The following is a 16,067-nucleotide window of genomic DNA, read 5'->3' as shown; positions in this document are numbered from 1 at the left end:
CCCCACAAAGAGTTTTTGTTTATCTGGATTGTACCCAATGAAATTTACTGTATTAGAAATTAAATCATTGGTATTATTATGAATACCCAGGGATCCTTGAACCACTCTTTTAGAACTGATACTCTGAACACTTTAGCCTAGGGATCTCATTAGCTCCCATAGATTCAATTATCATCTCTGTGAAATAATTCTCAAATTTATTTATCCAGTCCTAACCTCTCTCCTGACCTTCAGTATCACATTCCAAACTGCTGGTTGGATATCTAGAACTGTGAACTATAGATATCTGATCTCAACATGTCTGAAACTGAACTCATTAGCTTTGATGGTTTACTCTTTCTCATCCCCCATATCCAATGAATTGCTATTCCTTGTGGTTTCTACCTTCACAACATCTCTAGTACATGCCTCTTTCTCTCCTTTGACACTAATACCACCCTAGTATAGACCCCATCTCACAGCTAAACAATGCAATAGCCTGTTGGTTAGTCTTCCTGACTCAAGCCTCTCTCTACTCCAGTCCATCCTTTACTCAACGGTCAAAGCCATCTTCCTAAATTACCTCAAGGATTAAATATAAAATCATCTGTTTGGCTTTTTTTTTAAAATTTTTTTTTAATTTATTTTTACTTTTCACCATTCACTTCCACAAGATTTTGAGTTCCAAATTTTATTCCCATCTCATCCCTCTCCCCACCCCAAGATCTGTTTGCCTTTTAAAACCTGGCACAAACATCTTGTACTTCTCTTATCTTTCAGCTCTTCTTATACCTTTCTCTCCTCTACATTGTCTAGGATTAAGTGACATTCACCTCCTTGTATTTCCTCATACACCACACTCCATCTCCTGACTCCAGGCATCTCCACAGGCTGTTGTCCATGCCTGGAACACTCTCTCTCCCCAACTCCATCTCCTAGCTTCTCTGACTTCCTTCAGGTACCAGATACAGCCCCACCTGCAGGAAGAAACCTTTCCCAATGCCCTTAGTGCTAATGCCTTCCCTCTGTGATTATCTCTAATTTATCACGTATATATCTGGGCACAGTTGTCTGCATGATATTAGACTGTGAGATACATTTTGTTTTTATTTCCTTTTTTCACATCTCCAGCACTTAGCACAACATCTGGCACATAGCAGACATTTAATAAATGTCTGTTGGCTTCACTTGACTAGGAAGCCAGAGCAGGTCTCTTTGGTAAGACAGTCCTAGTGATTTGCTGAATGACAAGAGCCTCGGGCGAGGGAGTCAGAGTTCTACTTTCCAATTCTAGCCCAGTCACTGACCAGATGGAAGATCTTGAGAAACTCACTGAACCAATACGTGCCTCAGTTTCTTTAACTCTAAACTGCAATCAACAAGCTACCTCTTATCTCTGCATCTACTTTTTGGGGATATAACAAGAATTTATGTGAAAACACTTGGAGACTCTTGAAGCAAACATACGAAGAAAGGGAAATTTGCTTATTTGTAATTTCTATTTTTGAAGAAATCAGTCCCTAAATCAGGCAAGGTGGAAGTCTCACCATTGGAAACCTGTGATGTAATTCCCATTCAAAGAAATACACCAAGGACTATACTGTTGTTCTGGGTGGCTCTTGAAGGCCCCATCAATGCATTGGTCTTACAAAAAAATGCACTCTTCCTGTTGCCAACCATGAGGTTGATGGAGAGATGGAAGAAGTATGGCCAATAGGCTCCCATCTCCCTCAACCTTCAGCAACCAACTTTTCAGCAGAGTTTTGGCTACAAGAATTTTATTTCTGGAAATGATATAAAAAGGTAACAGTTGTATTTTTAGCCCCTAGGTTAACACTGCAAGGGCTGGCAACCGGAAACTTCACCTTCTGACCTGGATGAGGTGCTCATTTATCTGGAGATGCTAAAAGGAAAATAAATACCTACCCTCCTCCAGTTCCCCATGATGTCCCTTTGATAGTCAGTTTTTTGGCCCAAGCTGTCATCCTGTTTTTCCTGTTTTAGACAGCTAGCTCCTTGGCCTTCAAGATTCAGGGAACAATGTTGTTCCAGATTTCCCTCACCATACAGTTTATTTCTATGAGTGTGAGGAAGCATCAAGGACTAATGGATGGGAAGCTACTTTGAGAATCAAAAGACTTGGATTCCTATTCAAGGGCTTAGCCAGTTCCTTGTGTGGCCTTGCATAAGTCACTTATTTAAATTTTCCTGTCAACAAAATGGGACCTTATACTGTTCTCCCCTGAATGGGATGTTGAAAGTATGACTGAAAGAGGGAGTACGGTATATTGGCAAGAATCCAGAAAACCTAGTTTAATTCTTCATTCGTATACTTACACTTACAAGCCTGTGTGACCCTACGCAAGACTGTGCTCTTGAGAAATTCTCTGTGCTTTAGAGAAATTAATCATCTAGGCCAGGGGTCTGTAAACTGTGGTCCAAGGACCAAATCCTGCCTGGTCTAAGAATGGTTTTTATATTCTTTATTCTAAAATGTAAAAACCATTTTTAGCTCACAGGGCCATACAAAAGCAAGCTGCTTGGACTGCATGAGTTTGCCAAACCCTGATCTAGGGCAAGGGTTCTTAATCTGGGATCTGTGAGCTACAAACAACCAAATGAATGAATGAATGAACAAATAAATAATCAAATAAATAAATACACAGATAAATTAATAAACACACATATAGATATATAGAACTGTATTTCAATATAATTGAGTTGCTTTATAATACTATCGTATTTTATTTAATTTATTTAAGAAAAATTATTGTGAAGAGGTACCCATAGACTGCCAAACAAGCCCCTGCCATAAAAAAAAAAGTTAAGAACCCCTGATCTAGTGATTGAAAGAGCAATCTCCTGCATAATGGATCAAGAATATACGTGAAAGGTTGGCCTGGGTGAAGGGAAGGTTCACTTCTTCAACAAGATTGTAATAAAGGAGAGAATGAAGAATGGTGTCAAGGGGTGTTGAGGTGTACAGAATGGGCAAAGGAGCCCAATGAATGGTCTCTCTATTCTCAATAAAGTATGGGGTGAGATCCTCATATGGGTGGATGGGTATAGCTATAGCAGAAGGTATCAGGGTGGGGACCAAATAATGTGGGAGGTTTAATGAAGAAAGAAGAGTTTTTAAAAAGCCATTTTAGAGAGAAAGATGGATAATCTACTAAGAAGGAGCAAAACAGATTGCTTGCTGTGGCGTAGGGGAAAAAATGAGTTCAAATCTGATCTCAGACACATACTGGCTGTATGACCCAAAGCAAGTCACTTAACCTCTGTTTGCCTATTTCCTCAAATGCTGTGCTTCTTATACCAGGTTGCCTCACCAATCAACAAATTCAAAGGCATTTATGTGCTATGACTAAAAAAAAAAATATTTTAAAAAGTAGCCTCTGCTTTCAGTGACCTAATATTTTTACTGGGATATTTTTACACTATTATCTCCATTATCATTGGATAAATATGGTAGGTTTTAGTTGGAACTTAGAATTGGGGGGAAGTTCAGATAATGTATGATTTTGAGGTTCCACATGGCCTTAGTTTGTCATCCACCTGTTAATAAGTGGAATCTTCCCAAAGGGTGCTTCAGAGATATTGTGATGGAAGATGTTATTTTGTGTCTTTCCAGCAAGCTTCTGAAGATACAATGCCTGGAGAGTGGAAATTGGGAGCAAGGCAGCTGCATCCCAGTGGTGTGTGAACCCCCAGCTCCCATCTTTGAAGGCATGTATGCCTGTAGCAATGGCTTCAAGCTGGGTAGCCAGTGTGTACTCAGCTGTAACCTGAATCGACAAAGGGTAAGGAGAACCATGTGCATTTCATTTAGGGTAAGGCCATGTCCAAACCATTCTGGCCAATTTGAAAATGTGGAGGAGAAGTCCTTTGGAGGAATGTCAGCAACAACACTTTAGGAACGTGGTTTTCTAAATAGGTGTGTTGACTTTTCAGAAACAAACCAAAGCAGATGTTACAACCTTTGGTTGTATCTGAAACACTTCAAATGCATGGCAATGAAAGGAAATGGGGGTGATGGTAGTTCTATTTCAAGTGTTATGATGACTTACCATGTATGACTAGGGACTCAATATGTGTGTACTATACACATGTGTTGTTGTTCAGTCATTTCAATTGTGTCTAGCTCTTTGCGACCCTATTTGGGGTTTTCTTGGCAAAGATGCTGGAGTGGTTTGCCATTTCCTTCTCCTGCTTGTTTTATAGATGAGGAAACTGAGGCAAACAGGGTTAAGTGACTTGCCCAGGGTGATGAGTGTTCCAACTTCAGGCCCAGCACTCTATCCACTGTGCCACCTAGCTATCTTGTTTATATGTGTATACATATATATATATATGTATGTATGTATGTATGAATGAATGTATTTTTCTGTATAAAAGAGCTCTTAATAAGCAAGCAAGCAAGCAATTTTCACAGCAGACATTAAAATGTGGTCTGACTGTTTGCCTCTCAACAATTTGGCCCAAGGGTTCAGAAAGCAAAAACCACAGTCTTATCATGACGATGGCTGAAGTCAGTTTTATTTTAGAAACTTTTCAAATACTAAACCCTTATGTGGGAGGGGGGGACCATGTGGGCTGGTTGGAAAAAGTAATAACTGCTCCTTCTTTCCTGGCCCGGCTCCTCCCCTCCATACCCAGAGCTCCCAGTCTCTTGAGAGTGAATCCCATGGGATAAAAATGAAGAGAACATGCAAGGTTACCAGGGACCAGCAAAACTGAAATAGCTCTTTTAGGCTGCCAGGTTAAGAGAATGAGTGAGGGGGCCAGAGCTAGGTGGAATTCTGAAATGTTGCCTCTTTGAAGGTTGTGAGATCCATGTTCTCCATCCAGTTGTTGACCTAATATGCTTTTGTGATTCCGTGGGGGTAGCAGCCAGGAAGAGTGACCCAGCCAAGAGTTATCATGATAAAAAAAAAGAGGACATAGACTTGGCCAGATCAGAGATCATGCTGTGAGTGAGACTATGCAAGCAGGGAGAGATGAAGCAACTTCAAGAAGATAGGCAGAGAAATAGCAATGAGTAGACTTCATGGCTTAACCTGGTGAGCTATTTTGTACATGTGCACTATTGGTCACAGGGGAAGAGATCAGGTTAATGGAGAGGAATCAATACCAAGGCAATTGTTGGTGCTTCCCTCCTCACTATGTTATATTTTATATGGTTTTTTTTTAATTGACTTATCTCTGTACCTAATTTTCCTTCAGTAGCATATAAGATTCTAGAAGGCTGGGATTATTTCTTCTTGCCTTTGTACTCCCAGAGTGTAACGCAATGCCTTGTACTTATAGGCATTTCATAATTACTTGTTGAGAAAATGAATGAACAACTAAAGGTTGTAATTTCTCTACTTATGATAGATCAATGATAAATGAATAAATAATGAACTTACTAGCTTGTGAAAATATGAGTGATCTTATATTCCTGTTCAAAAGAAGCAGATATTGATGATTAAATTTCAGGGGTAAAAATGGGTTTGTACCTATGTACCTTTCCTATAAGAAAGGTAAAGAATTATCTTAGTGTTTGTAAATAGTCATATGAATTAATACTTTGTCTCAGTCATTTGCTACTACTAATTAATCTGTCCACTCTTTATTTTAACAAACTCCTTTGTGAAGAGTTTTTAACAACACAAATCTTTGGTATCTTTTTGCATTCTAGAAGCCCATAATTTGCACTAAAGAAGGTTTATGGACAGAAGAGTTTAAGCTGTGCGATAACCTTCAGGGGGAATGTCCTCCACCTCCAGAGCTGAATTTAGTGGAATACAAGTGTGAACAAGGATATGGAATTGGTAAGGATGAGAAAGGATGCTGAATTCTGCCTTAAAAGATATTAACAAAAGGGTTTTAAAAAATCTTTTATTAAGCCTGTCTAGGCTTTGAATCAGATCTGTTGCTTTCCCCAAGGATTTGATGGAAAGGCCTGTTGATTCTTAGCCGCCTCAGTAAAAATGAAATTTATGGTGAAATTGTTTCCTTTTTATTCTTCTGCACACACATAAATTTGATTGGGCTCCTTGGACACTTGCATCATGTCTGGTCATGTTACCAACCTCAAGCCATGTGGCTGAGAGTGGCTTCTGAGTAAGGATTTAGTATTTCCAGGGGCAAGAGAGAGCAAACACAACTGATTATGCTTATTAGCAGTTTTCCTCCACGCTTTCTGCCATGGTTACTGGAGCGGAGAGTTCTTGGAGGGCCTATGTGATAATACAACTCCTGTGCGACTCTTCAGCTGTCTTTCTCTACAGGGGGCTGAGAGCTGGAGCCTGCGGGCAGTCTCTTATTCAAGTCATTGCAATTAAAGTTCTGTTTAGCCAGGTCTGATTTATAGAGATGTTGAAAAACCCAGAAGGCCTTGAGTCAGCAACATGTTGGCTGCAACTGGAACCTTTAGCAAAGGGACACAGTCTGTGGGAAACACACTGAGACTCTACTAGGCCTAGGGATAGTCTTTACAAACCATTCTATTTTGTGTTAGACTATTAGGCTCTGCAGAGGGGCTGAATTAGTCAGTCAGTCAATTAGCATTAATTAAACACCTCAAATGTGCCTGGTAATGTGCTAAGCTCTGGTTTACAGAAATCATTTTATTAGCCTCTGGCTTTGGGGCTCATAACTTTCAAGTCAATCTCTTTACCACTATAGCAAATGGCTATGTAGATAGGAATGTTGCAGCAGAAGTGATATTGTCTAGTGATAAATCTAGAACAATAATAATCAGATCATGATTCTCAGGCCACTTGGAGGGCTCTCTTCTACTTGTATCTTACAGATCCTCAAGGACTTTTAAGTTATTTATTAAAATATTATGCTAATTTAGTTCCAAGAGAGCATCTAGTAGCTATTTGGGGTTAATAATAATTTCAAATGTGACTCCAGAATCATATAAGACTGCAAGCTCCCATGAGTGGGAAAATGGGACAAATCTCAAAGAGTATGATTTTTCATTGGGTAGAATTTTATTTTATTGATTATTTAGAATTAAGAAAATAGAGTTCTGCTTCTGGAAGCCAAGATGGTGGAGTAATAAGTAAGTTACTCTCACTGTCCCTTATTAACCTCTGAAAGCCCAGAAAATATCTCCCCAGGAAAAATCTTGGAACAGCTGTACCAGCAGAAAGATGGGGTGCAGCAGTCTGGTAGCCTAGGAAGCTTGAGGGATTAACAGGAAAGGCCCCTCTTGAACTGGGGGAGGGGGAGCAGTGCAGAATGGGAAGCGTCCCAGCAAGTTAGTGGAAAGCCCCACCTCAGCATACCAAAGCGAGATCCTGAATCCTAGGTGGGGGAGCAGGCAAACACCAACACCAGGACCCCCAAGTGCCTCAGTATGGGCAGGTGAACCAGTGGAAACTGGCTTGGAAAACCACCACATGCCTTGGCATTCTATGACAGCCAAGTCACCCAATGCCTCAGCAAAACTCTGGGAAGCACTCCAAGGAGGAAAGCCCCAGGTGGAGAAATATCCTGCAGCAGTGAAACATCCATCTGAAAGGAGTTGAAGAAAGCAAAAGGAAAAGCCCAGGTGAGCAGGCAATCTCCAGCAGTCAGACTACCCAATCCTACCCCTAGAGTTCAGTATTGCTGATTCTAGCCCAACACCAGGTAAGCTGCCAGAACCCTATAGCCTCCAACTGCCAGCATCAGAGGCCCCAGCACACAAAGCCAGTGACCAGGCCAAGGGCTGCCAACACATGAAGCTTGGGTCAGTGCCCCTTGCTCCCCAGCAGGAGAGCTCAATCTTTTTAAAGGCCAGGGAAAAAACAAACAGCACGAGCAAAAAGAAACATGAGATAGATTATTATTACAGGAACAATGAAAATCAAAGCAGAAATTCTGAAGAGGACAATGTTGGCAACAAACCCACATCTGGAACCTCAAAAGGGAATATGAACTGGTCTGAAGCCCAACAAGCCTTCTTGGAAGATCTCAAGAAGAACTTTAAAAGTCAAATGAGAGAGGTAGAAGAAAAATTGGGAAAAGAAATGAGAGGTATGCAAGAGAGAGTCAATAGCTTGGAAAAGAAAGGACAAAAATTAACTGAAGAAAACAACTCCTTAAAAAGCAGAATTGGTCAAACAGAAACGGAGACACAAAAACTCACTGAGGGGAAGAATTCCTTAAAAAATAAAATGGGCCAAATGGAAAAGGAGGTTCAAAACCTAATAGAAGAAAACAATTTGTTTGAAATTAGAATTGGGGAAATAGAAGCTAATGACTCTATGAGAGAGGGAGAAACAGTCAAATAAAAACAAAACAATGGAAAAAAAAGATGAAAATGTAAAATACCTCATTGGTAAAACAACTGACCTGGAAAATCGATCCAGGAGAGACAATTTAAAAATTATTGGTCTACCTGAAAATCATGATAAAAAAAGAGCCTGGACAATACCTTTCAGAAAAATCCTCAAAGAAAACTGCCTTGAGGTCCTAGAACCAGAGAGTAAAATAGGCATAGAAAGAATCCACCGATCACCTCCTGAAGGAGATCCCAAATTGAAAATACCAGGGAATATAGTAGCCAAATTCCAAAATTACCAGGTGAAGGAGAAAATACTACAAGCAACCAGAAGGAAACAATTTAAATATCATGGAACCACAGTTAGGATTATGCAGGACCTTGCAGCTTCTACATTAAAAGATTGTAGGGCGTGGAAAACAATATTCTGTAAGGCAGAGGAGCTTGGATTATAACCAAGGATCAACTCCCAGTGAAAGTGAGCATAATCTTTCAGGGAGAAGATGGACATTCAATGAAATAGGGGACTTCCAAACCTTCCTGATAAAAAGACCAGAGCTCAACAGAAAATTTAATCTTCAAATACAAGACTCAAGAGAGACATAAAAAGGTAAACAGGACAGAAAAAAAACACACACACACGTTATGAATAAGGGCAAACTGTTTACATCCCTAGAGGGGAAGTTGACACTTGTAACTCTTGATAACTATATTGTTATTATACAATTTTAAAGGGGTATACATAGAGGGGGTAGATATAAGCTCACTTTGATGTAATGATAAAAAAAATTATTCAAGTGGGTTAAATGGATCTAAGTAAGTGGATTAATCTGATCTAACTAAGGGAAGGTACTGGGAGACAAAGAAGGCAGGAGGCAATCAAGGATAAATTACCTTACATGAAAAGACATAAAAACCTATTATAGTAGAGGGAAAGAAGGGAGGGAGATGAGCATTGTTTGAACCTTACTCTCATCAGATTTGGCTCAAGTAGGGAATAACATAACCAGTTAGGTATAGAAATCTAACTTGTCCTATAGGCAGTAGGAGGGGAAAGGGGAAAGAAAATGGAGGGAGGATAGAAGGGAGGAAGAAGTAGTAAGGGTAAAGGGGAAGAAAAGAGAGGGGGCTAAGCAGAAGGGAGGTGTGACTGAGGGATGCGGTGGTCAAAAGCAAAACACTAGTGAGGAGGGAAAGGGAGAAAGGAGAAAGAAAAGCATAAATGGCGAGGGGGGGATAGGATAGAGAGAAAGACACAGAAAGTAATCATAACTGTGAATGTGAATGGGATGGACTCTGTCATAAAACAGAAGCAGGTAGCAGAATGGATTAAAAACCATAATCCTATAATATGTTGTTTACAGGAAACACATTTGAAACAGAGGGATATACTCAGGATAAAGGTAACAGGCTGGAGTAGAATATATTATGCTTCAATTGAAGCAAAAAAAGCAGAGGTGGCAATCCTGATCTCAGACAAAGCAAAAGCAAAAATAGATCTTATCAAAAGAGGTAAGGAAGGAAACTACATCCTGCTAAAAGGCACCATAGGCATTACTAAACATATATTCACCAAATGGTATAGCATCCAAATTCTTAGAGGAGAAACTCAGGGAGTTACAGGAAGAAATAGACATCAAAACTATACTAGTGGGGGACCTCAACTTCCCCCTCTGTGAACTAGATATATCTAACCACAAAATAAACAAGTAAGAAGTTAAGGAGGTGAATAGAATTTTAGAAAAGTTAGATACGGTAGACCTCTGGAGAAAATTGCATGGGGATAGAAAGGAATATCCTTTTTTTTTTTGGTGGTACGTGGCACCTACACAAAAATTGACTATGTACTAGAGCATAAAACCTCACAATCCAGTGCAAAAAGGCAGGAATATTAAATGCATCCTTTACAGATCATGATACAATAAAAATTATATGTAATAAAGGACCACAGGAAAGATAGACTAAAAATAATTGGAAACTAAATAATCTAATCCTAAAAACAGAATGAGTCAAACAACAAATCATAAAAACAATCGAAAACTTCATTCAAGAGAATGACAACAATGAGACAACATATCAAACTTATGGGATGTAGCAAAAGCATTTCTTGGGGAAGTTTTATATCTCTAAATGCTTACATGAATGAAATAGAGAAAAAGATCAATGAATTGGGCATGCAACTAGAAAAATTTTGCATAAAACTAGGAAAAGAATTAAGAAAATAGTGGAGACAATGTCAACAATGAAGCCCAAGTGAAAAAAAAATGTGTCTTGCTTATTTATTTTTCTAGAGAGGCAGTTGTTAATGTTAAGCAACACACCACTATGGACAGAAATTTAGAAAAGAACTGAAACCCAAGCACCATCAAGTACCCTGGAGTTTTCCCTTTCTGAGTCCAACTCATTTTGAAGGCCTCATTCTTTTCCTTTTTAGAGTCACCCCATTCCACACCTTCCCTCCCCACCTTCCTCCTTAAAGCATACAGATTTCTTGGTTACTGCCAAAAAATTTATTCTGTGCAGCAGGAAGCTTCAGCAATGTTATTTGCCTTTCTTGATATCCCAGATTTCTGGATCATCAACCTCTTTCCAACCAGCAGAGTTCAAAGGCAGCAGCTGCTGCTAAAATAGTGTCTTTGACCTCTGGGAGTTCTTCTAAGTGTGAGAATATGGTGGCCCACAGAGCTGAAATATGTAACAACAGCATATTTCTGTAAATTTTGACTTGGAAGTACCCTTGCAAAACTAGAAGTCATTGCTTCCAAGATGAAAAAAAAAGGGATTGAGAATAGAAGAAATTTTAGGCCTTTGTGTGAATAATCTGATAGCATACTGTGCGTATCTCTTCCTCTAGGTGCCATGTGTACGCCATCCTGTATAATCCCCCCTAGTGATCCAGTGATCCTGCCTGAAAACATCACTACTGACACTGTGGAACATTGGATGGAACCTACCAAGGTCCAGGTAAGGAGAGATCTCATTATGATTTAAGTATGAATATGCTAAGTACTTTCAAAGCATTCAGAATTTTAAAAGAGAACCTGGGTGAGCCTGAAAGATCTTTAGAGGATTTTGAAATGGAACAATGAGCAGCGGAAGGGTTTTACTTTAATGCATGACAGGACCTGAGTTTAATTGTGTCTCAGACACTTATTACCTGGATGACCCTAGAAAAATTATTTCATCTCTCTGGGCCTTAGTTTCTTTTCCGGGTAAAGTGAAGAGTTTGGACTTGTTGGTCTGAAAGACCCCTTCCAGCTCTTAAATCTAAGATACTGGGAATAGGAAAGGTTGAAGGCTTTCTGAGTACAAAAGACCAACAAAATGATTTATAACATTAAGGAAACACCAACAGGAGCCTCGGGCTGTGGCACTGTGCCCACTCCCTCTCTCTAAAAAGCCCTTTTGCTTTGGACTCAGGCACATAATCCAACTATAAAACCTAGCCTCCAGTGAGAGGGGTACTAGGCTCTCTTTTCCTGTGTTTGTCAACTTGCTAACCCCCAACTCAGGCAGTAGGGAGAAGTTATTTATAGCTTAGGGTTTAGAGTCATGTCTCACAAGGGAAAGAATGAAAAGATATTCAGTGTACAATAGGAATCAGATATAGGACAGATATTTTATTCTAACATGTAAAAGAAATACTGAACACTTAAAGATAAAACACCCATTGAGAAAATAGATTAAAACAAGATTCAATATCATAACATAACTACTGTTAAAATCTTCTAGGAAACTGACACTTCACCATCATTAGAACTCAAAACAGCAGGACTGCTGACTAGGCACTTTGCATTTCACCTTTGCTCTGTACTGTCTTCATCGAAGGAGGGTTCCTATTATTAATGTTCATCTTTTTTCTTTTTTTTAATTTTAAATTAAACATTTTATTTTTTCCCAATTACATGCAAAAACAATTTTTAGCATTTTTTAAAAATTTTGACTTCCAAATTCTAGCTCTCTCTCCCCATTCTTTGAGAAAGCAGGCAACTTGATATAGATTATTCCTTTCATTTCATGTGCAATCATGAAAAACACATTTCCATATTAGTCATGTTGTGAAAAAGAACATTAAAACACATGAAAAAAAATGAAGTAAAGAATAGCATGCATTGATCTACATTTAAACTCCATTAATTCCTTATCTGGAGGGGGATAGCATTTTTCATCATAACTACTTCAGAACTGTCTTAGATCTTTGTCTTAATTATAGTAGTTAAGTCTTTCACAGTTAATCATCATACAGCATTGCTGTTATTTTGTGCAATGTTCTACTGGTTCTATTCACTTCACTTTGCATTATTTCATGCAAGTCTTTCCAGGTTTTTCTGAAAGCATCCTGCTCATAATTTCTTTATATATATACATACATACGTACATATGTACATATATACATATGTACATATATACATACACACATATGTATATATACACATATGTGTGTATATATATATAATATAAATTTATTTATTTTAAGTTTTCAATATTTACTTCCACAAGATTTTGAGTTTCAAATTTTCACCCCATCTCACCCCTCCCCCCACCCCAAGATGGCACGCATTCTGAATATCCCTTCCCCTAGTCTGTCCTCTCTTCTATCTCTTCCCCCCTTCTCTTATCCTCTTCCCCTTCTATTTTTCTGTAGGGCAGGACAGACTTCTGTACCCCATTTCTTGTATTTCTTATTTCCCAGTAGCATGTGAAAACATTTTTTTAAACATATGTTTTTAAAACTTTAGGTTTCAAATTTTCTCCTTCCTCCCTCCCCACCCACCCTCATTGAAAAGGCAAGCAACTCAATATAGGTTATACATGTGCAGTTATGCAAAACACTTCCATAGTAGACATGTTGTGAAAAACTAACTCTATTTCCCTTAATCCTATCCTGCCCTCCCATTTATTCTATTCTTTCTTTTGACCCTGTCCCTCCTCAGAAGTATTTGCTTCTGATTACCCCTTTCCCAATCTGCCCTCCTCTCTATCATCCCCTGCTCTCTTGTCCCCTTCTCCCCTATTTTCCTAGGGTAAGACAGATTTCCATACCCAATTGAATGTGTATGTTATTCCCTCCTTAAGCCAAATCCTATGAGAATAAGATTCACTCATTCCCTCTCACCTTCCCCCATTTCCCCTCCACTGTAAGAGCTTTTCTTTTCTGTTTTTTTTTGTGAGATAATTTACCCCATTCTACCTCTCCCTTTCTTCTTCTCCGAGTATAATCCTCTCTCATCCCTTAATTTTATTCTCCAGATATGACCCCTTAATCTTCAACTCACCCTGTGCCCTCTATCTATCTATCTATCTATCTATCTATCTATCTATCTATCTATATACATACATATAATTTTTTCCTCCAACTACCCTAATACTGACAAAGGTCTCATGAGTTATAAATATCATCTTTCCAATAGTCTCTTAATAAGTTCTTTCTCTGTTTACCTCTTCATGTTCCACTTGAGTCTGTATTTGAAAGTCAAATTTTCTATTCAGCTCTGGTCTTTTCATCAGAATGCTTGAAAGTCCTCTATTTCACTGAATGACCATTTTTTCCCCTGAAGGATTATACTCAGTTTTGCTGGGTAGGTGATTCTTGGTTGTAATCCTATCTCCTTTGCCCTCCATATTATATTCCATGCCCTGTGGTCCTTTAATGTAGAAGCTGCTAAATCTTGTGTTATCCTGATTGTGTTTCCACAGTACTTGAATTGTTTCTTTCTGGCAGCTTGTAATATTTTCTCCTTGACCTGGGAACTCTGGAATTTGGCTATAATATTCCTAGGAGTTTTCCTTTGGGGATCTCTTTCAGGAGGAGATCTGTGGATTCTTTCAATTTCTATTTTGCCCTCTGGTTCTAATATATCAGGGCAGTTTTCCTTGATAATTTCTTGAAAGATGATGTCTAGGCTCTTTTTTTGATCATGGCTTTCAGATAGTCCAATAATTTTTAAATTCTCTCTCCTGGATCTATTTTCCAGGTCAGTTGTTTTTCCAATGAGATATTTCACATTGTTTTCTAATTTTTCATTCTTTTGGATTTGTTTTACAGTGTCTTGATTTCTCATAAAGTCACTAGCTTCCAATTGCTCTATTCTAATTTTTAAGGAAGTATTTTCTTCAGTAATCTTTTGGACTTCCTTTTCCATTTGGCCAATTTTTCTTTTTAGGGCATTCTTCTCCTCATTGGCTTTTTGGACCTCTTTTGCCATTTGGGTTAGGCTATTTTTTAAGGTGTTATTTTCTTCAGTATTTTTTGGGTCTCCTTTAGCAAGCTGTTGACTTGTTTTTTGATTATTCTTTCTCTCCCAGTTTTTCCTCTACTTCTCTTACTTGCTTCTCAAAATCCCTTTTGAGCTCTTCCAAGGCCTGGGACTGATTCATATTTTTCTTGGAGGCTTTGGATGTAGGAGCTTTGACTTTGTTGTCTTCTTCTGGTTGTATATTTTGATCTTCTTTGCCACCAAAGTAAGATAATATAGTCTGACTCTTTTTGCGCTGCTTGCTCATGATCCCGGCCAATTACTTGAGTTTTAAACTCTTTGTTAAGGTAAGAGTCTGCTTCCAATGTGGAGAATGTACTGTCCCAAGCTTCAGGGGTTTGTATAGCTGTTTTCAGAGATACTTGTAGGGACCTGTAAATTTTCAGTTCTTCAAGGTGGTATGATAAGGGCGAGGTGTTTACTCCTTTCCTGGCCTGTGCTGTGGTCTATTAGTACACAAGCACTCCTTTCTGTCCTGGAACTGTGAGGAGGTTTCCTGTCCACAGCCACTACAAGCTCCACCACGCCAGTACTCCTCCTCACCCCAGGACCCCGCCACCAGAACTGTGACCTAGATCCAAACACGGGCAAAGAAAGAGATTCCTGCCTCAGCTCCGGCAAAGAGATCCCTGCAATCCCCCTCTGATCAGCCACTGGATTCCCCCCTCAGTCTGTGAGCTGGAAGCTCAGGAAGCAGCTGCTTACCCCAGGGCCACTTTCTGGGGGAATGGAGCTGAGACCCTGCCTTCCTTCTCAGCACTGAAACAGAATTTTCCCACTGACCTTCTAAGTTGTCTTTGGCATTCCTGGATTGAGGAGTCTGGAAAACCCCACAGCTGCCCAGATTCAGTCCTCTGAGGCCTGCTTCAGGTTTGCTGTGGTCTGCACACCCATGCCGCGCTGCACTGCCCTCCCAGCCCGGTGCGATATACTTTTCTGATCAATCATCCAGGTTGTCTTGGGCTGGAAATTTGTTTCACTCTGTCTTTTTGTGGGTTCTGCTGCTTCAGAATTTGTTTAGAACCATGTTTTATAGGTATTTGGAGGGGTTTGGGGGAGAGATCAAGGAAGTTGCTGCTTTCACTGCCATCTTGGCTCCACCCCGCTCATCATTTCTTATAGCACAATAGTATTCCAGCACAATCATATATAATTTATTCAGCCATTCCCCAATTGATGGGCTTCCCCTCAATTTCCAATTCATTGCCACCACAGAAAGAGCTGCTATAAATATTTTTGTACATATAAGTCATTTTCTTCCTTCCTTCCTTCCTTCCTTCCTTCCTTCCTTCCTTCCTTCCTTCCTTCCTTCCTTCATTCCTTCCTTCCTTTCCTTCCTTCCTTCCTTCCTTCCTTCCTTTCTTTCTTTCTTTCTTTCTTTCTTTCTTTCTTTCTTTCTTTCTTCTTTCTTTCTTTCTTTCTTTCTTTCTTTCTTTCTTTCTTTCTTTCTTTCTTCCTCTCTTTCTCTTTCTCTATTTCTTTTTTTCCCCATCTCTTTGGGGTACAGACCTAGTAGTGGTATTATTGTATCCTTTTACAAGGGTACACACAGTGGATAGAACACTGGT

At 39.3% G+C, this 16,067-nt stretch overlaps 1 protein-coding gene across 1 annotated transcript in view; it reads left to right on the top strand.

The window, feature by feature from the left end:
• The window catches only part of PAPPA2 (pappalysin 2), a 235,783-nt gene that overhangs the window by 136,548 nt on the left and 83,168 nt on the right, over positions 1-16,067 (top strand). Inside the window, exons 11-13 of the mRNA XM_078155787.1 lie at positions 3,614-3,782; positions 5,663-5,795; positions 11,097-11,206. Of these exons, the coding sequence (XP_078011913.1) occupies positions 3,614-3,782; positions 5,663-5,795; positions 11,097-11,206 (412 nt within the window). The remainder of the gene's footprint in view (positions 1-3,613; positions 3,783-5,662; positions 5,796-11,096; positions 11,207-16,067) is intronic.

Source organism: Phascolarctos cinereus, unplaced genomic scaffold (genome assembly GCF_003287225.1).
Source record: "Phascolarctos cinereus isolate Bilbo 61053 unplaced genomic scaffold, phaCin_HiC Scaffold_5;HRSCAF=322, whole genome shotgun sequence".
Lineage (NCBI taxonomy): Eukaryota > Metazoa > Chordata > Mammalia > Diprotodontia > Phascolarctidae > Phascolarctos > Phascolarctos cinereus.
The sequence above is the reverse complement of the archived record's forward strand: the minus strand, read 5'-3'. Positions and strand labels throughout refer to the sequence as shown.